The sequence below is a fragment of the Eucalyptus grandis genome, chromosome 10 (assembly GCF_016545825.1).
Source record: "Eucalyptus grandis isolate ANBG69807.140 chromosome 10, ASM1654582v1, whole genome shotgun sequence".
NCBI classification, from domain to species: Eukaryota; Viridiplantae; Streptophyta; class Magnoliopsida; order Myrtales; family Myrtaceae; genus Eucalyptus; species Eucalyptus grandis.
Window position 1 is genome coordinate 36,633,148 of NC_052621.1, and position 22,592 is coordinate 36,655,739.

General features: G+C 40.9%; 2 protein-coding genes and 2 long non-coding RNA genes across 4 annotated transcripts; 2 read left to right on the plus strand and 2 right to left on the minus strand.

The window, feature by feature from the left end:
• Positions 1-5,299: 5,299 nt before the first annotated feature.
• On the minus strand, positions 5,300-7,300 carry LOC104423108 (mitochondrial arginine transporter BAC2). The gene is given in 3 exon segments (XM_010035573.3): positions 5,300-6,137; positions 6,140-6,371; positions 6,622-7,300. Coding segments are annotated over 3 exon segments (981 nt in total). The 5' UTR covers positions 6,892-7,300; the 3' UTR covers positions 5,300-5,658.
• Positions 7,301-9,065: 1,765 nt separating this feature from the next.
• LOC104423109 (splicing factor, arginine/serine-rich 19) lies at positions 9,066-11,341 on the plus strand. The gene is made up of 2 exons (XM_010035574.3): positions 9,066-9,531; positions 10,727-11,341. Exons 1-2 carry the CDS (start codon positions 9,247-9,249, stop codon positions 10,907-10,909), a joined length of 468 nt encoding a protein of 155 aa, XP_010033876.2. The 5' UTR covers positions 9,066-9,246; the 3' UTR covers positions 10,910-11,341.
• Positions 11,342-12,242: 901 nt separating this feature from the next.
• Positions 12,243-13,858, minus strand: LOC104423110. The gene is made up of 4 exons (XR_721344.3): positions 13,706-13,858; positions 13,516-13,571; positions 12,697-12,738; positions 12,243-12,597 (listed from the first exon to the last, which is right to left on the minus strand). It is a non-coding gene; the product is annotated as an uncharacterized LOC104423110 (long non-coding RNA).
• A 4,036-nt stretch (positions 13,859-17,894) lies between these two features.
• Positions 17,895-19,170, plus strand: LOC104423111. The gene is made up of 3 exons (XR_721345.3): positions 17,895-18,061; positions 18,161-18,363; positions 18,855-19,170. It is a non-coding gene; the product is annotated as an uncharacterized LOC104423111 (long non-coding RNA).
• The last annotated feature ends 3,422 nt before the right edge of the window (positions 19,171-22,592 follow it).

Genomic DNA, 22,592 nt, shown 5'->3' on the forward strand with positions numbered 1-22,592 from the left:
CAAGAAGCAGAAGGTAAGCAGGTTTAATTAACTAATCTTGATCGATATCTTATAGGAGGGCTAGGACAACCGGCTACATCACAAGGGTCATAAAGAGCAAAACAAGCTGCAAGCTCCACCATGAGCACAACAAGAAATAATGGACTTGGATTTTCCTATACTCGGAGGAAGGCTAGAACAACAACCTGGACAACAGGGCCACTACAACACAAGCTCACTTGTTGAATTTATTCTTTTATTCCATAAGCTTTTTTAAAGCCAAAATTTATCATTTTGATTGTTCAAACTTTACTACCATAATGTACTTGTTTGTTCAAACTTGGTATATACTCATTTGATTTATTAGCTTTTAATATGTAAAACCTACTCAATGTCCAGATTCAGAATGTACTCATTTGGATATTCAAACTGCAACGACCAGAATATGATTATGTCTTATTTCATATGCGGTTATTTGACTAATTATTAAATTGAATTGAGTTGAGATATGTGTACTATACTTGTGAGTATACGTATATCATTGCTTAAATGAGATTAATGTGATTCCATCACTTGTATAGAGGTGACTGACGATACCTTGCGGTGGAAGTTCGCAGAATGCGCCAATGGTTGGGATGCCCCAAGAAGTGTTTCGAGATATCTCGGAAGTCAATATTGCCCCTTTGATAGGGATATCTGTTTGATAGGGATATCTGTGATGAAAGTTTACGAGAAGCCTTGAAATTGAGATGCCAAGTAGTTTGGATGCCCTAAAAGAGTTCGGGAGAAGAAAAATATTAATGAATAAAATATATTGTTATGTGTAGAACTAAACATTGCTTAAACTTTACCCAAAAAAAAAAAAAAAACATTGCTTAAATGGTTTGTTCGTGTGAAATATGGTGCACATATACATGAATCTGGATGGACATATTGTTGGTTAACAATTTATGTGGTAAATGAAAATAGAAGGTAAAGTCTGTTTGGGTTTGTATCACACCTATTAAATGATTATGCATTCATTTTGTATATACTAGGTGAAGTAGTAAGAGGATTTTTCTAATATAAAACTATTGATTTCATTTACTAAACTTTGACTCATTCTTTTCATTTTTCAGACATGTAATGGACACACTTCAACCTTTATGCTATAGAGTCCCTATGTATTATGAAACTTTCGTGCTTGAATCATAGTTTGGAATAATATATATCAAGTGTAGTTCTACGGTATGGGTTGATATAGGAGATTTTGCGAAGTGGGTTCCTTTTGATTCGTCACCTAGTACCGAAATCTTGATGGAAAGTTTGTTGGTCCGTTGAGTGGCTTCGATCTAGACGATGAGGACGAGCTATCGACCCATAACTTTAGTTTGGATATTTGTACAGGTAGAACTTTGGAAATATAGTATAATATAATATGGAGATAGGCCTCCCTACCCCTACCCAAACTTCTGTCTTTTGCTTATGATGTAATGAACTTGTGAACTCATACGTGGTATAAAAAAAAAAAAAAACATAAGTATGTTGGTTATATTTGTAAGGCTTTAATTATTAAAAGAATACTCATAAATTTTTAATTACTCTTATGCATGTTAAAAGAGAGTAATAATACAAGAATGACATGTCAGGTGACATTCTGGGTGTCATAGGGCGAGCACCTACTTCTGCATCCGGATGCATTCACACCAAAATAGGTACATTTGTTACAAATGTGCCATTTAGTTTCTACTAAATTGACCGACACCACAAAATACCACAAACTAGTACACCTTTAACAAATCGATATATTTATCAATTGTCACGTATCATCTAACTTAATAATTTGAAAATAAAGTTTATCGAAACTAACGAAGGGTCGGCAAAGGCCAATGGGGGTTATCAGGGCCTTGGACAGGGTTGGCAACCCTCACCGACCACACCCACACCTAGATCTAAGCGAGGGCGTGGCAACCCCGCCCAACTATGGTGGCCCTTGGCAAGGGTTGCCAGACCACGTTGAGGGCCACCACGACTGGGTGAGGGTTTGAGGGCCACCACGACTGGGTGAGGGTTGCTGAGCGCTTGCCTGAGGTTAGTGATAGTTGCTGGCCTTGGCAAAGGACCCAGCGACCCTTGCTGATCCTCATCAAGCCCTTGCCAGCCCTTTCTAGCAATGGGGGGCGGGGCGGCAAAGGAATCTACCCTTGCCTTAGCTACTTTTTTGTGTTTTTTAAAATATTTATATTTTATTTAATTAAGCTTTTGGTTAAAAATTAGAATTAAATCCAAAACGATGTCGTTTTAATTTGGTGTGTCATGTTTTAGCCATGCCATCACCATAGTAGGAGAGACAAAATATTTAAAAAGCTGCGTCACTATTTTCGGTTAGTTTATTAATTGCACTTTTTATAAGTTTTAAAACTCAATTGTACTTTCGTGACAAATTTTAGAATTTCGTTTAAATATGATCAAAATATATCCGTAGGGTATAGATTATATCTTCATGTAGAAAGAATGAGACGCTAGTATCATCAGCAGACATCTTATAACATTCTCCTCCTCACTTTAGAGGAGTTGGTTCGTAGTTCGTTGACGTGCCATCTTTGTCGTTGCTCGTCTTGTGGCTGCTTTGTCTTGATTTCTCCTAGGCATTAATTCATGAAAGAGTCAGATTCCAATGCAGTACAGAGATGGTCAAATACGCTGCTGGTGAAATCTTGTCTGCGCTTACTGTCAAATAATCAATTGATGATCAATTTTGTGATCCTTGCAAACTGTTTAAAGCATGCATCTTGGAGGTTCAGACCTTTATGAACTAATAATATTCCATTTTACTTAAGCATAGCGGGTGACATCAAAACCATGTTGCGATGTCTTGTGTGAACATACTTGTACCGTATCATTCTGTTGGCTATTTCACTTAGGTTGCAAATTTACTGCAAAGGTTCTCAAAAGTTGCGTAAATCCAAAAGTGACGGCAAATCATGGTGATGGGTATGTTCTTACTGCTATACTGAGATAAAGGTGCGCCGAAAAACGCTAGTTACCATGTTTGAGGGCTTGCTTCTTTTGTGCTCTCGATGCTTTTTAACTGTAGAAAGGTGTACAGCTGTAACTATGTGAAGTTCATCCTCTAAGAGTAATCTCGGAGGAAACTAGTAACCAGAAAAAGAAACTAAGACATTGTGATCCTTTAAACGCTTTTGAAAATGGGCCAAGTGGTTTTGCAGTTGACGGATGCCGCAGCCTTCTGAGCAAGGATGGCATTCAATTTAGTGATGAAATCATCTAGCTTTTTGCCAGGTTGGGCTGCTTCGACTGGTAAGTCTATCTCCCGAAAAATGTAAGAACAATGAACGGTCATTCATTCGATTACCTAAAAAAACGTGCATTTGCGTTCTTATTATATTTTGGAGGACACATGCTCCAAATATCTAGTAAGAATCACCAACACTAAATGCATGATAAGGAAAATCAAATGGTCTAGTTGCGACATATTTCCAAATGACCATATGAGAATTTTGTGTTTTCCAATCATGCAAATATAGGCATTAAAACATCTAGTTATATCACAAACTCCATCTTCGGACTAGCTACTCCATTCTGAAAATGCATTAGACAAATGCAGAGTATCAATCTCAGCATTCACTGAGTTAGCAAAAAATGCTAAATCAATCAAACAGTACCTCTCTGACAATATTCATTGGGTCTTCCGCTTTTTACTAGTGAGCATTTACAGATCTCCCATTCCTGAAAGCATGTACAGAAGCTTTTGAACCTGACAAACTTCGATCAAGAGTAGTCAAGCAGAACTGTCACGGTGCACCTACCTGTAAAAGAGCATCTAAGTCATCGGTAAAATGAGAGTTATTAGCGCCTGATCTCTGCTGTTGGGTCCCAAAATGGATCCCAGCAACTGAAGTGCTCGAATATGTGTATGTAGGATGTGCTTAAGATAAAGACAATGCTTTTGTATAATTAGCTTTTTACCAACTCTTCTTGCCCTTATCTTTGCATCTTACTCAATGCCACTGAGCTTTAGGCAAACCAGCAGTCTAACACAAAAGATGTTACGATTACCACTGGAGACCTCCCAAGCCTGTTTCCACTGAATTTCATTCTTTTTTTTGCCAAACAAAGAAATAAAACGTCTCTGAGATTTACTAAAGCAATGTCCTGTCTGGTGGACTGTACTGCTTAGGCCTTTGAGCCTTCATAAATGTGGTACTACGAACTCTGATCAAAATTTATCAGAGAGTCACCAACAATTTAAGAAGGCGCATTTTTAGACTGAGAAAGCAAACAGACAGAATTCTTGTGTGGGGATGAAAAAGAAAGCCCAGAAAACAAAAAATCTCTTAAAGACTCCTCTTGCCTTTGTCTTTAGGTAACCCTGAGAAACCTTCTCCTGTCGTTATCTCATATCTCTGCTCTCTCTCTTATCACTACACTGGTATAAAACACTGAAAAAAACATGGGCGAAAAGAAGAAATCCGCCAGTTTTGTGTAGAAATCTTGCTAAGAGACTCCCATTGAGAAAACCAAGAACTTCTTCTGCAACCAGACTCGTGAATCTCAAGTCTTTCTTCTTTGGAGGCTACCAAAAGCTGCCCCCACCACCCGCATTCCGCCCATTTTCTTGTGGCAGCAGCAGAGATAAAGACCCTCAGATGGAAAAAAGTTCTATGCTGATTTCTGCAATGAGTGGGAGTATGATTTTGACAAAGGCAGGACCAAATTCAGAAGGATGCCAAAGAGCAGGTGAAGGACGGTGAAGATTCATGCAGTGACAGATACGAAGCATGTGAACCATCAGAGTCCTATCAAGAACAAGCAACTTGGGGAAGGAAACAGAGGAAAGACACAGAAGAAGAAGAAGAAGAAAGTAGTTGGTTCCGAGTTTGTGAAAACGGAGGAAACAGAGAGAGTAGATGCAGGAGGGTTAGTATTAGCAAAGAGAACGAAAGAGTTGGAGACAATGGACATGAGTCATATGGATCAAGTGTTGGACATAGAGGAGGCACTGTACTATTACAGTATTACTCAAACCGGTCTCATGCATTAAACCATCCATTTCTTGAAATGCTGAGCTCATCACACGAAAGTTAGTGCCAATGGCTTATAATGGAGACCACTATATCAGCATTGCAAGTCTGGCTAGATCGACTGCATAAATCATGTATGATAGCCAACAGAATCAGCTGTACATCCATTGGCTCATTCCGCTTTTAGACATGAATACAAAGATATCATTTTTAACGATCAAACAGATGACTTTAACATCCAATAATAAGTGCGCTATGATTTCATCTGATCCCATCACATCATGCCTGTGTGCATATGACAAAACCTCAACAAGCTTATGTGGCGTGATGTGATGAGATCGCGCTCCATGAAAACCATGAATCCTGTTGCACTAATAGTTTAATGCAATAGGTATTCGTGGCTTTTAAGTTTAAGGAACTAAACAAGCCATATTATTGGCATTGATACTTTTTTCGGCTCTTTTCATAATTTTTTTACTATGGAAAGGTACATAGCAATAACCATGTGAAGTTCATCCTCTAAGAGTAATCTTACTGCAATCCTGGGAAAGTAATCCTGTACAATCATGTGGGATTCATCCCTTTATACATATTTAAGTAACACTTGCTAGCAGCTAGATAGCCTGTGGTGATGGCCAACAATCCGAAGCATCCGCTAGTTTTCCCAGATTGCACTCTCTTGTTGGATGCTGATGCTACTCTTGTTATTAAAGAAGCACCTGAGAGCGAGTTCATAAGCAGTGAAAATCGCACCATTCACAAAGAAAGCTCTGACAACAGCAGTTCCTAGGCCTCGCCAGAGCACGCCGTATCCTTCCTCTTTCACACTTCTACGCAGACAATCGACTATGCCACTATATTGCATCGGTGAGAGGTGGGATTGAGCTTGCAGCCTTGTCTTCACAACGTCTAAGGGATAGCAACAGATCCAACTTGCGACTCCTGCTAGGCCTCCCGCTGTAATCATTGTCCTAAAGCTCTCTTGACCATCTTTTCTGCATCCAGGGTGGAGCTTCTCTCTCATGTATTCGTAAGTCCAGAAGTAGACCCCATGGGATGGCGCATCTCGAAGTACGGTGATGGTCAAGCCTCGGTACATACCTCTTAATCCTTCTCTTTGAAATATGCTTTTGCAACACTCATCGGTCCATTATGTTGGTTATACAGCTCATGGGAATTAGCACAGGCTCTGTCCTGCAACTGAAGGCGGATCTTAACTAGTTCAATGGGAGTTAGCATCAGACTTTGCAGGGCACCGGTGCCGATGCCTCCTAAAGCGACTCCTTGGTAGGAAGGAGGGTCTTGGGAAGACCCAGACTCACCAAAAGCGCGGGATAGGATAGCGTAGGATTGAAAAGCCATGGCATTCTGCAGATTTCATGGATCAGTCAAGTTCAGTTGTCTTAACTCGAGTAAAAATGGCAAGTCGTTATCAGTTGAAAAACAGCACCGATGTTTTCATAAGGTATTGTGTCTAGATTATCAACATCTGAGAATACGCTTCGCATACATATCAAGAGATCTTATGTCAAGGGAGTGAAGTCAGTAACAGTTTGATCTCAGAAAGAATTGTTTACATGATAAAGGAGTGAGAGAGAGTTTCCAGACAAAAGATGACCTGAAAAGTGACAGTAGCCAAGGGTGCACCCATGCCCCTATAAAGAGCACCCGGCCCCTCATTGCCGATGATGCTGCGAAGGATGCCGAAGGCAGAGCCAGCCCTCGACTGCTGCTGCCGAATCCGGAGAGTATCAAGCGGATAGCCAGATAAAATACCCGCGACCCCGCCACATCCACCGGCCACGAATTCTCTACCCCAATTGCTCGCAAGAAACTCCGGCCAGAAATCCATTATATTTTGCTCATTCCCAGCCCAACTCTCAGACATATAGCCCCCCTAAAAAAAAAACAAGAAGAACCCCTCGTGCCAAATCTTTGCCAACTTATATATTATTTTCCAAGACTCGCAACCTTTCTTCCCGTTCTCACCAACTAGAATCACTTCTCTGCTCGTAATGCCAGAGCTCTCAATCTTAAGGTACCGAAAAAGGAAAGAAAGAGATGCATTCAGAGATCAATCAAAGAGCACTCTGATAAAACAACTGCTTCTCACAAAACTTCATCAAGATAGCCAGTTGACAATGAAAAGCACTGCACCCCTCTCTCTCTCTCTCTCTCTCTCTCTCTCTCTCTAGGATTGAGTGTGTGGTGGTTCTTCCTCTGTTTTTGCCCCCCTCTTTCCTCTGTTTTGCGAGGGGTGGGGTGGCTAATTGCAGAGGGGAAACAGAGAACGAAACTCAAGGCCTGCGTGAAGAAGGTCCGCAACCGAAGCGGCCGCTTTTATAACCGGAACCGACCAGTCAATGAGGTCGCCACTTGGACCAAAGGGTGCCTCACACGTGGCGAGGCGTTAAGTGGACCCCAGCCGTAATCTCATGTCCCCGATTGTTTGTGATCCCACTCCGTCCGGACCGTCGGATCATTCGCTTCCCACCGAGACCCACACGATCCAACGGCCCGATATGAGATGAGCTCGCGTGCCGGGCGCGTAGGAGATTATTTGGATCGCGTGGTGGTGCTTCTTGAGGCCTTAGTGTTTTAAACCGTGCTTTCCGCTTCAACCAATGCGAGTTGTTTTCGGTGTGGAAGCTGACTCGGTGTTGCAAGAACCGATTTTTTAGAAGGAAAGATAAAATTAAAAAGAAAGGACGAGGAGGAAGTCGAGGTAAATAGCAAAAGAATAAAAAAAAAAGACCTAAATCATCGTGGCATAAATATAATAATCAGCCTAATTTTATTTCCAATCGTTCTTCAGAAAAAAAAAAAAAAAAAGACTCATAACGCTCTGATTGGCTGGACTTCGATTTTGCTTTTTTTTTGTTTATTTATTTTCTCTTATATTATATGACAAGCAATGGGATTTGGATGTTTGCGTTGTGTGGATCGCATCAGCGTCCTCGTCTCCTCTGGCTGAGGAGAGGACGCAGGAGCTTTTGCCCCTTTTCGATTGTGGAGTGGACGACAATCCATCATCCACTAATGACGTCAGGTGGACCGCCGAGAATATCCATTGTCGCTCCTAGATAGATGACTTTATTTGGATCCTCGTATCACTTCAATACATTTGTTGGGGACGAATCATAGAATCCATCGAGATGCGAATCTTCGCTCGTGAAATTTGCACGAGTGGCCGCTCAAAATAGCAACAGTTTAAGTCGACGAGAACCCTTGCGTGCCGATCGGCCATAATCTGTGACTAAATAAGTTGTAAAACTTTTTATGATCCACTTAATACGCACACATTATGTTTAAATAATTCACTCAATATAACAAATATATTTATGACCCATTAAGATTGTGATTAGATCCCTCACAAATACAAGGGCTATAGCTCAATTAGTCATTTCCACATGCATCAATATTTTTTTATGTTAGAATACTTAAAAAATAAATTATACATTCATCTGATAGTTTAAACTTTTGCAACGGTTGGCAATAGTCCCACATAATTTCACAATCGATATGGCAAATACTACAAAGTCTCTTGTTTCTTTCATCATACAAATTTCTTATTTACCACTCTCGACCTATAATTCCACTCCAATATCATGCCATTGAACTTGCAAAAAATGAGGAGCGATGAAAAAAGGGCAAATTAAAATCGAAGCACGTGAACAAGAGTGATCAATGACTGGAATTTGTCTCGACTACCACTCTTCCCATGTGAGAAGAGAGGTGGGGGGATCGTATCCCCACTTTCTTAGAGAGATTGGGGTGAAAATAATTTATTTTCAGTGTGACTTTTCGACTCTCATGTTCTACAAGAAGAAAGAATAAAAGTATGAAACTGAGAGTTAAAGTAGGAATAAAATATGACTTAGACGAGAGTGATTCCCGCGATTGGAGAGCTCTCGGATCCGCCAAACCCGAAGGCCAAAAAGTTGTTAGTGGGCCTGCTTCATTCGAATTGGGCTTTTGAAGCCCAACGGATCGGCCCGTTTCTTCCAACGTCCCTTCAAATATTCCCAAAGGGCAAAGCGAGAAACGAAGAAACCTGTTGACGAGAAGAAGAGAGGAGGGGGGGGGGTTCATCGTCGTTTAAGAAGAGGCGGTTGGTGGTGGATAAATCGCTCCTCCTCCCCGAGCCACGACAAGGAGAAACCTCGCGACTCGCCCCGACTCGCCGGTAGCCGACTCCCGCAGCGAGGCCGGGAGGCATTCCGCGATTCCCGAGCCGGTTCCGATGGCGTCGCCGTCGCTGAATCTCTTCCTGGCGTCGCGTCCGACGATTCCTTCTCTAGCCCCGCCGCCGCCGCCGCTGGAGAGAGCTCAGCCTTCCGGCTCGGCTTGTTGTCGGCGGAGCTGTGTCGTCCGGGGCTCTTTCCCCGTGGCCGCCCTGAGGTTTCCCCGTGGAGCGGCGGCGGCGGCCTCGGTCGGCGGCGGTAACCGGCGGTCGCGGAGTCAGATTGTGAGGATGGCCCCGGAGGAAGAGAAGATGACTCGCCGCTCTCCTCTCGATTTTCCGATCGTGAGTCCCGCCCCCTCCCGTTCTTCGTCCTTTGATTTGCGTGCGAATTGATGTGGGCGTGGGTGATTTTGGTGCTCGCTCTGGAGGTTCCTGAGAAGTTTGTTTGGAATTTCCTTTTGCGATTGTTAATGGGCTATGTGGTTAATTTTTTTGATAGATGCTTGCAATCGCTTTAGGAAAACCTCAAATTCTGCTGACTGAATTTGGTCATGTCGAATTAGTCCTCGATTTTTTTGTTTTGCCCTCCAATATTAGTCAATCCATAGAGTTTGGCTATGAGTAAGTGAATAAAACCGCAAATTCACCTGGCTGGATTTCATGATGTCGAATTCATCTATGACTTGGCCCTCCATATTTTAATCGTTCTTGGAGCTTGTGGATACCACTTCTCTTGAGTGTGGGAAGAATTTAATGTTTAATTTACCAAGTGAATGAGTGATTTGAAAGGTTTCAGAATAGAAGTACATGATCTATTCAAAGGTAGACCTCTGTAATGTGCCCAAAGTCTTCTGTTTAACGTTGTCTTAAGTTCTTGAGGAAATGTGCCGGTAAAATGCAGCAGATTGAGCTAGAGCATACTATTTAGGTCTTGCTTGATGATTTTGGTAAATCTTAAAGTTTCTATCGGGTTAGTGAATAAAAATGTGGAGATAATGGCAATGTTTGTTTCCTCTACAAGAGACTCAGCTTATTATGTTAATGGCGTAATATGTTGAAATCGGCCTCTGCTTATGCTTCTTGCTTTTGCTCTCTGTATTCTTAGCTCAATCTTCCAGCATGATGACTTGCGTTTGATTGTTGTCTGCACACGTGTTGAAACTTAATGGATAGCCCAAGTTCAAGCTCTAACCTGTGGGGTATGGTCTGAACATGTGACTCTACATTTAAGTCGCCTTGCAAGGTTATGGACCACGGGGCACCAATAGACTAGGCAATGTTTGGTTGAATTGTGAATGTTTAGATAGTTGTACCCTCACTCAGACAGCCTAACTGCAAAGAATGTGGTGTGGGAATCAGGAGAGCACAACACAAACAGATACCAACATCATTACCTTTATGTCATAGAGCATAATCATTGAACATGTAGTTCTTTCATTCCTTCCTTTTTTGACAAATGACTTGACTGCAATGATAGCTTAAATCTGGAGTTTGGCTCATCTCTTGCATATTTATATATATTTTTTTGTCACGATAGGAATGGGAGAGACCAAAGCCAGGACGGAGACCAGATATATTCCCGCAGTTCAGCCCAATGAAAACACCATTACCACCTCCGTTGCCAGCAGATCCCCCTGAAGAAGATGAGGAGGAGGAAGAGAAGAAAGAGGAAGAAGAAGAAGACCCAGAACAGGAGGAAACAGAGAAACCAGAAAGTTAATGAGGCGGGTAAGGAGGAGGCTCATGCGCATCTTTTGCAACGACTTTGGTGGTTTCGAGTTTTCCAGTAGCCGTTGCAGATCCTGCTGATTTTGTAGTGGATGTTGGAATAGTTGGTAGAGTGAGCGAAAGCTCGAGTTTTATTTATTGCCAGAAGCATAAATCTTTTGGTCGAGTATGCAAAATCATTGCTCTTGTGTTGTGACTCAGATATGCAATCTTATGTGAGTAAACTTCACATGGTTTTAATTTATTCTTACGTTTGTAGTTTTGTACAAACAGAAATAATCCGGCTGAGGATTTAGGGTGCGAGTGCACCATTGTCTTTTTTGTCTTTGTTAACGTGAGAAGATTTTCGAGAGAGAGGGAGAGGGATGCCCCAGGAGTTGGTTTTCACATGGTGTATTGTTCCCAATGAAGAAAGTTTCTTATTTGTCCGCTGCGTGAAACGAATTTTCATATTTGGTAGGACAGGTTAAATGTATCATAACCAAATCCATGCGACTTAAAAAACCTACATTCACTCGCACATCTTGATTCTGTTTAAAGCAGACTCCTGCAGCCTCTTATGCACTGATGGACGATTTGTTCGAGAAAGAAGGTTCATCGCTCCATCTAATTTCATAGGAAAAAGGAATTTATACACAATGTAGCCCCGAGAAACCGTACCTCTATCATTGAAAAAGAAGAACGCTTTGCCTCATAATTTTAGTTTCCCATTGTCCTTCCAAAGATCGCAAGCTCATCTTCGGATTTGGTGCTTGTAACTTGTAATTTAGCGAAACAGGAGAAAGGAATGAAATCGTAAATTGGGGTGCCGGCATCCAATTTCCTGAGCCAACTTAATAATTTGAGTTCAGATCCTAAGCAAGACCTTAAATTGCTTCCTATCTCTCGGAGTCAACCTTCTAAGGTAAAAAGAAGGTAATGATAAACCGGGGGAAATTGTAACCAAATTGGGAACATCCCCTGCCTGGAGTCAACCTTCTAAGGTAAAAAGAAGGTAATGATAAACCGGGGGAATTGTAACCAAATTTGGGAACATTCCCCGCCTGATCCTCGCGATGAGGCTCAGGCCGCTTGGCATGCCGCCAACACAGGGTAGGGTCCAAGACGCCTTACAAGGAAATGATGGCAGCTGATTAATTTCCTGAGCCAACTTAATAATTTGAGTTCCAAGACTCAAGACGCAGGGCATAACGGATTCCTCTGTGAATCTGTCTCTTGCTTTTCGTTTGCCATAGCTCGAAGCAGTTATCGTAGACCAGCATTTCAATAGAGACAGCGACCACAACCGAGGATGAATACATTTATTGCCCTACTAAGCATGTCAATTTAAAACATTCGAAAGGAACATTGTTCAATTCAATAATCAGCAGTTGCCAGCTAAAGCACAATCAGAAATCAATGCCATGCCATAATTAAGGACAAGCAGCGTAACTGACACACAGCTTTAAGTGATCTGATTAGTCTCCATTAAAACACAAGCACAAACACAAGTAGAACGACACAGGACGGTCATACTTGACCTAAACGAGGTTCAATACAGATGTAATCACAGTGCCCAAGTCTAATGTCCTGTATTCCAATCATTGTTGGAGACAACCCTCACTTCTTGCCACTCTTCTTGAGTCCAGATCCTCCAAGGGATCCCTTCTGCGTAGCCTTGGCTTTAAGCTCCTTCAATGCCTACATTAGAGTCAAGTTCACCATGAGTTCAATTTGCACCATTAGTGATAGTAACAATGACTCAGCTTTCCATCTGAATTTAAAAAAATCACATCTTACCTTCTCTTCTTCCTTCTTCTTTTGAAGGTAGGCCAAATCATTCTGCAGAAAAACAACTTTGTCTCACTTTATGTCACACGTAAAACAAGCAATAGGATGAAACGGCCAACAAGCAAACCAAAACAACACCTAGATTATTATGTAACTTTGGGAACAATAATCATAATGCTAATATCTAACATCCACAAACAATTCATTTACAAATAATATAGAAGTAGAACACAACAAACAATCTAGCTCATGGGATGGAATCCCGTCATCCCAAAGCACAAACTGAACAAAACTGCCCATAATTCGCTCCGCACTCACCAAAACCTATGGCCTTATATCAGAACACTCTGAGATTCTGTGATGTGAACTTCAAAATACCGACATTTTAAAGAGAAAAGCACCTAGCAAACGTGCAACAAGTGAAAATTTGGTTTCTGTAATAGAAAAGATGACACAGTTATACAGGGCAAGAGTGGTACTGCATCATCCCAGATAACAAGGGACAAAACCAACAGCTTAACTACGCAAAATAAATATAATTCTTTTTCAAGATCAACAAGCACATCAGCTTAACTACGCAAAATAAATATAATTCTTTTTGAAGATCAACAAGCACATCCCCAGCGCTTCTTTCAGCATGATCAGGCTTATCTTCCACCGATCATCCGAAGCTCCCGATCATAGCTCTTACCGCGTAAAACAAACAACCGATCAAAAACTAAGCGATCCCAAACCCAACATGAACGGATCTCAGCATCCCAATCGACGCGTGGCACGAACAAAAAACCATCACAAGATGCAAAGTTTGCACAAAGAACAACTCGTTACCTCGTCGTACTCCTTCTTATCAGCCTTCGGCTGCTTCAAAGGCTTCGCCTTGCCACCTGCAACAAACGGAACGACAGACATCAATCGATCTCGCCGGGCGAAAGAACACGCACGGAGGCGCGACGATTCCGATCGATTCTCCGATGGAACGTGATCGGATTACGGGATGATGAGAGGACGGAGGCCGTACCTTGCTTGGACGACATGATCGCGAATCTAGGGTTAGGGTTTGGTGCCCGATTCAGAGGATTCGACGAACCGAGAGAGCACGCGGAAATCGACCGAACACCGCAACTCAATTATGGCACGACTTCCTAGGGCGGAGCGCACTCGTATATAAAGGAGAGAAAAGCTTTCGCACGCGGGAAGCGTGCCACCGATCCTGGCCATCGCTTTGTTTATCCATTGGGCCTCGAATCTGTCGGCCCCAATACCGACGGGGGCGCGCTGCTCCGGCCGCATTGAGCCTCGGGATGTGCTTGGCCCACACGTGATTGAGAAGATTTGTACGCCTCTGTATAGAGCGGTCTGGCCCAAGTAAGGGTGTGCAACGGAAACCGCCCGAACTAGAACCAGACCGAACCGACCAGCACCGGCCGATTTTGGGTGGTTCCCATGGTCGGGTCCGGTTCCTGCTCCTAATCTTGGAACCCGCCACCGGCTGGTCCGGTTCCTTGCTTCTAAGGTGAACTGACCGACCTGGGCGACCAAATTTTTTTATATATAATTTATATTCATATAATATATAAACACATATAATATATTAATATTATATATGAAACTTATTGTAATCGGAATTGCAATTTAGGTAACAACCTCTTACGTGGCCAAGAGACCACCAAAACTCTTGTTGTTACTCTTTATTTATAGAAAAAACTCTCATCATGCTCACACTCTCTCTCTTGCTCCCCTCACTTGCAAACGACAAGGCACTTCAAGCCTTAAAAAGTCTCATATCGACTAAACATTCAAAGTATAGAAGAGAGATTGTCTATAAAACCTAAGCCAAGCACAACCTTTAATCACGTTGTTCATGGGTTTTATGCTTAAAATTAAGCATGAAACACATAAACTATGATTTATATTCACACAAGTGAAGTTTGAATATTTTGCACGTGGAAACATGTGTGAGTAGTTTTATTAGATTGCTCGGAAACCGAATTTGATTGATCGGTCCGAGCATGATTATTCTTTAGTGAATGGTCATTCTTTAGTGAAAAAATAAAGTGCCAATTCTTTTGGACCTGACCGAACCGGACCGGAACCGATGGTCGAGTCTGGTTCTCGGTCCTAAGACCAACGGTTGGTCCACGGTTCCCAAAATTGGGAACCGATTCTCCCTGCTTCCTGGTTCCCTGCCCACCTTGAACCGACCGAACCGAACCAATCACCCCTAGGCCCAAGCGACCGTTGAACTCTAAGCATACGTTTGATAATCTGAAAAATAATTTCCTTTAAAAAATAATTTTTTTCTTTTTCTATTTTTTTGAATAAATTTTGAGAAAAATAAAGCGTTTGGTAACTATACAAAATTTTTATTCCAGGAATAGAAAAAGAACAAGAATGCGTTTAGTATAATTTATAGATTTTTTTTATGTTGTAGAATTTCTTTTAATTTTTTTTAAATTTTTCCTTTCCCCTTTTCCTCTCTTTCTTCTCCCCTCTAGCCAACGGCGATCGGTGATGGTTTAGAATTTCTTTTAATTTTTAATATTTTTTTAGATTTTTTTTCTTTTTCTTCTCTTTTTATCCTCCTTTAGCTAGTAGTAGGCGATGGAGGACAATGATCACTAGCAGTGGCGGCGCGTGGTCATGGCGGTGGGCAATGATGGAGGGCAACAGAGGTCGGCGATCGGTAGTAGGTGGCAAGTTTCCACCAACCGCTTAGAAGAGGAAGAAGAAGAAAAAAAAAAAAGAAAAGGCTTATCTCTATAAATTATTTCCGAGAAAAAGAAACTATTTTTTTCTATTTCTTATTTCTATTCCAAATTTATTCCCTTGCCACTTTTCTATTATGGAGAATAAAAAAATTAAGTTACGTTACTAAATGAATTTTTATTCTCTTTCCATTTCGAAGAATAAAAGAACAAAAAAAATCAAGAAATATAAATGTTACTATGCGAGCTCTAAACATCGTTGGAAGGGTTTAGACCAAAGAACGACATGATTAAGACTATGCCATCTGTGCTGAACTCGTAGCAAGCCCAACAATGGACTCTAAACATATTGATGGAGGCTCATGTAGGATGTCATGAAATTTACCATTTTCTACACCTTTTTGATTTGAGTAGCGTCACCATTTGATTCTTCTCCTCATATTTTGCAGGCACCTCCTATCACACAACTTAGTTATATTCGATATTGTCAACAGAGGTGATCATCAATTCCCACCTCGAAACTTGAAATTGAAATAGGCAGGCAAGATCCCCTTGTGGAATGGGGAACTAGCCTACTAGGTCCTCAAATCGAACCAGACCAATAGGACCGGTCTAGTTCCAAGGTCCGTCCTAGAACTAGTGATTTATTTATTTATTTATTTATTCTATTTCCTACAAGTGGGAGTTACCTAATATTAAAAGAAGAAAAATAATTTACTATTAAGGGTTTACTTTAATAAAAATGGAAAATTCCAAATAAGGGCTTGAAATACTATCATTTTCTCAAATAAAAGTATAAAATAAACTTTGTTTCAAATAAGAAATTGAAATGGCTGTATTAGTCTCAAAGAAGGGTTTGAAATGGATTACGATTATTTCATATAAGGGCTTAGTCTTGTCGGCTCACCAGTCGGCAAAAAATTCCAATCAATTAAGGGTGTTTTTGTCTAAACACAATTTAAATTTAATTATATTAAAGCTTAAAACTTTTTTTTTTAAAAAAGGGGAACACACAAGCTGGAGGGCTCCCTCCCACCAATGGCTGCTGCCCCATCGCCAGGTGGGGTGTGGTGGTGCAACAGTCGAGGTTGCCGATGGCTAGGCAAGGGCTGATGACCCTTGCCCAGATCTAGGAGAGGGCATTGCCCTCTCCTATCTTTGGCAAGGTCCAGCAGACTATCATCTTTGGTCAATGGGGATTGTCAACCCTCACCTAAGCAAGGACCGACAACCTTGCCAGGCCATCATTGCTACCCCATTAGTGATGGGGGCAGCCATAGGTGGGAGGGTGTTTTCCTTTTATTATTTTATTATTATTATTATTATTATTATTATTATTATTATTATTATTATTATTATTATTATTATTATTATTATTATTATTATTATTATTATTATTATTATTATTATTATTATTATTATTATTATTATTATTATTATTATTATTATTATTATTATTATTATTATTATTATTATTATTATTATTATTATTATTATTATTATTATTATTATTATTATTATTATTATTATTATTATTATTATTATTATTATTATTATTATTATTATTATTATTATTATTATTATTATTATTATTATTATTATTATTATTATTATTATTATTATTATTATTATTATTATTATTATTATTATTATTATTATTATTATTATTATTATTATTATTAATTTTATTCAATTTATTTTTTATGAAAAATAGAAAAATGAAGAAGAAATGAAAATTTTAAAACAAAGAAATTACCTTTCATAGTTGGTGAGTTCAGGCTTTTATTTAATATCGATATGGTTAATATAGGCTTTTTATTTGTAATAAAGTCCATTTTAGACATTTGTTTGAGAAAATAATGGCACTTTAAATTTTTATTTAAAATAATGTTCATTTTAGATTCTTTATTTAAGAAAATGAGAAGACTTTTGGTTATTATAAAATTTTTCCCTAATAAAAAATAAAAAATAAAAAATCTTGTTAAGTCCAGGCGGTCCTATTACTTATGTGAAACTAAGAATCCGAAATGGACCGGTTATTCCTAATTCCAAACTTTAAAAAATCGAGAATTGGATCGACCTTCTTAAGAATCACCCGAGAAATAGCTAGTTCAGTCCACTTCTCATATTAGACCAAAACTGATACACACACCTAATTCTCGCCCTTGTTGAAGCAATATACTTCTAGTTAATGTATATACACACCTTAAACCACTTACAAGCACTTCAGAACGGTGAACCCGGTTGCCTTGGACCGTGGTAAAGACGCCCGCCACTCTTTGTGCTCCATCTCAAATTTTAGGACGAATGGCAAGAAAGGGAGGATTCCGTGAACCGCCCTTATCATTATCAGTAAGCAAAGTTGTTCATTGACCTTTCAAAGTGCAAAAATGTCAGTATCTACTTTTAGTCGCACCAGTGCGTCGTCCATGGCAGCTGAGAAGGAGGACGACCGAGGAGGAGATGGAGATAGAAGGGTAGGTTTGAAAATCAGGTGATGATTGACAGTTGCCTCCATTCTCTCTCTCCTCAACGCAGCTACCTCACCCTCCTCCTCCTCCTCCTTCTCTCCCTCCCGTCACCGGCCAACGCGAGCTCGCAGACGGCAGCCGCCTCCGACATGATCCCTCGTCCCTCCTCCTCTCTTCTCCCTCGCCGCGCCGATCATGGTAACTCCCGCATTCTCTCTCTCCTCCGCAAGCCGAGCTGCTGGCGGGTCGATCGCTTGATTCGATCTTTTTGGTTTTTTTATCTTTCTTTCCTTTCAGTCGCTGATGCCGTTGCTGATGCGGTCGCTGCTAAGGCTGGTGGCGTCGCTGGTGGGGCAGCCGGCGAGCACCGTGACGACGTTGCTGTACTACAGCGACCTCCTCCCTCGCCACCTCAACCTGGAGCGCCTGGTCCGGCACGAGCTCCTCGACCGGGACAACTACCTCTTCCATTTCCTCGTTAATCTCCTCCGCTGCTTCTGGTACTTCCCATTAACCTCGATCCTCCTTTTGTCCTCATCGTCGCTATTGCCTGACTCACAAGCTCTTTCTATGCATTTTTCTGTCTTCCCTTTTCCTGGATCATGCTTTATTTTGGTTTGATTTTCGAGTTCATCTTGCACGATCGGTAGTGCCGGGAAACAAAAGAAGCACTAACTCGCGGCGAGATGTATTTTGTGAACCTTCAACGATCGGGGCGCTAATTCCATTAGAATCCGCACCGAGCACCAGGTGCTAATTCGCCGCGCACGAGAGACCATATCGATAAGCGGTTTACCTGTCAATCCTGACTAGAAGTCTCATTATGTTCATTCCTTTTGCGGGGTTCACGCGAATCTTGCATAGCTTGACTCGAGAAATCCGGTCCCGTTTCGAGTATAAACGTTTGCTGGCAACGTTTCTTTTGTCGGTTCATGCGTTAATGCAGAGTCCAGAGGAAAATGACAGTGTTGTTCTTGGTCTTGCATTGCAGAATTCTCCTAGATCCTTCCCCCGGTAATTTAACCAGCTCAGAGAGTTTATATGATTTGGCTCGGGCGCATCAGCTGATGAATCTTGGTACCGGAAAGGCGTCGCAAGACGACGGCAAGATGCCATGCTATAAGCATTAGTTAGTAGTCCATGACAGAGGCTATACGATCATCAGGTGGCGATATGTATTAGGATTTGTCATATCATCGTTTCTTGATTTGGCCTCCAATTTAGTAAAGTTTGCAATCTTCAATCTGAGTGCTCGCAAGAGTTCGAACATGGACATCTTCAAGTAGAATCCATGGTCCTTTTTTCCATCCTCTTACCTGTTCTTTCGCGTACACATATGTACTCTCCTTTCATGGGGCCAAGCGAGCATCGCAACTTCGTACATGGGAATTGATTGTAGCGTGCGAACATTGCGGTCGGTCGCTCGGAATGTTATGATGCGAGTGTCTGATTTCATAAGATGAAGAATGTCTAAATGCAAATTTTCAGCAAAAGGCGAACAGAATGGGAAGACAGAGTATGCTTCCACAGTGCAAGAGACCTTCGCCAGCATCGCAGCAATAAGTCAACCTAAATTATTTGAATTTCAACTACTCTCAACTTGAGTTTATAAACAAATGACGTGATTTAGTATTTAAATATTAATACGGAATAAAATATTCAAAAAAATCTTTATAAGGCTACGGTTCCTGTAGGATGTGTTCATGCTTTTGGCAAAAGCTGATTTTATGAATAGAATAGGTTGAGGTGAGGTGAGCTACTGATCCTGGAGTTTAAGACTTTGAAAATGCTCGACGTCCATAAGAATTAAGAAAGATCTTTGTACTTTAATATTTGTACATAATTCAAGGTATAGATACAATCTTTGTTTTGTAGTATATAGACCCGGTTATGGGCCCGATTGGTTTAGGTCGGCGCACGAATCTAGACAAGCAATTTTCTATAAGGGCCCGTGCAGATCTATCTGTATCGATCCTGACTCAACCATTTTACCTAATAAATGTACTATTTTCTAAGGTCATGTGCGGGCCTAGACAAGGACTTCTTGGTTTCTTAGCAAACTGGCTCTACTTGCCTAGCCCCATTTATTAGTCATTATAAACATCAACCTTCGAGTATAGTTTGTGGTTCTCACCTATGTTGTGATTTTGGTTTTCTTATTTTTAGCGAACCTTTTCATTTTTCCTTCTTGACATTACCTCGTTATGCTTTTCTCTTTTGGGCTTGTACATGTATATTAAGAAAATTCTAAATAATGACTTAAAGTGTTATCATTTTCTTAAATAAAGGCTTGAAGTAAATTTTAAATAAGATATCGAAGTGCCCTCATTTTCTCAAATAAAAATATGGATTAGATATTATTATAAATAATGGACTGAAATGATTCTATCCGTCTCAAATAATGACTTGAACTCACCAGCTTAGAAAGGTAATTTCGTCTTTTTAAAATTTTCTTTTTTTTTTAAATTTTCTCTTTTTCTTTTGAAAAAAACTAAATAAAACTAAAACTTAAAAAAAAAAAGGAACACACAAGCAAGATAACTCACCAACGCACTATCACTGGTGGGGCAATGGCAACGGCCAGAGGGGTCGCCGATGCTTCAGCAAGGGCTGATGACCCTTGCTAACTAGAGGCAAGGGCTAGTAGGCCCTCGCTAGAGACAGGAAAGGGCACCCTCTCCTAGATCTGGGCGAGGGACGGTGGCCCTCACGTCGGCCTGGCGGCCCTCGCCCAAGGCCCTTGGGCCTCGTGGCCCAGGTTTGAGAGCATTGAACGAGGAGCAATGACCTTCGCACAAATCTAGGAGAGGGTCATTGCCCTCTCTCGTCCCTAGCGGGGACCAGTAGGCCTATGAATCTAGTCGATGGGGTTGCCAGCCCTTGCCTAGGCACTAACGACCCCATCAGCAGTTGTTGTTGTCGCCGTCCCACTGGCAATGGGTTTGTATGTTCCCCTTCTTCTTCTTCTTCTTCTTCTTCTTTTTATTCTTTCTTTTTTAAGTTTTGATATAATTAAATTTAAATTTAAATTGTGTTTGGACAAAAATACCTTTTATTGGCTAGAATTTATTGTCGACCAACGAGTCGACAATGTTCTTATTTGAAACAATTATAATCTTTTTAGGCATTTCTTTGAGATTATATAGCCATTTTAGGCTTCTATTTGAAAATAAAGTTCATTTCATGCTCTTATTTGAGAAAAAAAGAGGTATTTCAAGCTCTTATTTAGAATTTTCCCCATGTACATTCGAAGGTTTTAAATTCAATTAACAGAACATTCGATTATTCTCAAAATTACATATAACATATTTAATTTACAAAAAAAAAAAATTAGTTAAGAAAAAAATTTATAATGCTAGCAATTATGTATTTGGATAAATACTTATTGTCAGTAAGAAGACCGCAAAATACAAACATCAATTTTACTTCCCATTGCCCTCTCCTATGAGAGTCCGAGTGAGGCATTAAGGGTGCGTTTGAGAAGACTTTTGGGGAAAGTCATTGAGAAAATATAAAGGCAGTTGAGTTAAAGGAATTTTTCAAAATACAAATTGTATTTGGTAATTATACTTGTGAAAGTCCATTGTGAAGTATCTTTAAGCAAAATAGTGTTTGGATAAATTAAATTTGCAAAAAAGCTTTTATTATTAAAAAAAAGGGAAAAAATGAGAGTTTGTCGGCCAAGGGCTTCGCCAGGTCGCTACAAGGGCTTCGGGGTCGGGCGGGGTAGGTGGTCCGGCGAGGGGGAGGCGATGCGGCAAAAGGTAGCGTCTGGCTAGGGTTGCACATGGCGCGGCGAGGGTCGTGACGACGGGATCTCGCAAGCTTGGGCGCCGCGACCAGATCGCGAGATCCCGGTCACCGCAACCCTTGCCGAGCTGTCGTGCGACTCGCCGCGTCGCGGAAGTCGCTGGCACCCACGATCTGGTCGTCGTGACCTAGATCTACGCGACCAGATCTGCACACAATTTGGGTTGCCGGCGTCCTCCGCGCGGCGACCTTTATCGGAGGGTCGTGGGACCCTAGCCGGACCACCTGTCCTTCACCACACCGCCTGCCCTTCGCCGGACCACCTACCCTTCGCCGGCGATCGCGCGTAAATGCTGGCTGTGTTCTCAATAGAGGGAAGGGAAGGATGAAGATGATGAACAATTGTCGAGATAATGCCGGAAAAACGAAAAATTAACGAGGACAATTTTGGAACAAAAATTTTGTTGCCTTCAAAGCCAGCATACTGAGAATGCCCAAGGCAGCCCCTAACTTTTGGGCTTTCAGCCTTGGGAAGGCTTACTTTTGGAAAATGCAAGTAAAAAAAAGATTGCCAAACACTAGATATTTGGCCAAGCTGTCCCCAAATGGAGCCTTAGGCAACAATTTAATCGGGAGCCAAAGAGGCAACAATTTATCCTATGGCGGATACCAGAGGTTACCTAATAATTTGCCTCCAACCATCGAATAAAATGCGTATAATATGTATGTTAGGCCTTTCATCTTTTTGTTTCTTTTAGGTTTATGGGAATTTGTATTAATGGGAGCTTCAAATCTCAATCACCAACTTTCTCGTTATTATCAAGTCGTTGACACATGAAAATACAATTCGTTTTATTTAGACAATAAAAAAGAAAAATCAAGAGTCCAATAGCGCCTTTATTTAACGCATATTTTTCTTCGACCAAAAAAAAAAACGCATATTTTTCATAATTATTCTTTATAGGATAGCAAAATAACT

Bases quoted from the DNA above. Each gene is read 5' to 3' on its own strand.
- LOC104423109 (XM_010035574.3), top strand. From the start codon at position 9,247: ATGGCGTCGCCGTCGCTGAATCTCTTCCTGGCGTCGCGTCCGACGATT. The intron at 9,532-10,726 runs GTGAGTCCCGCC...TTGTCACGATAG, and splicing joins CTCCTCTCGATTTTCCGATC to GAATGGGAGAGACCAAAGCC.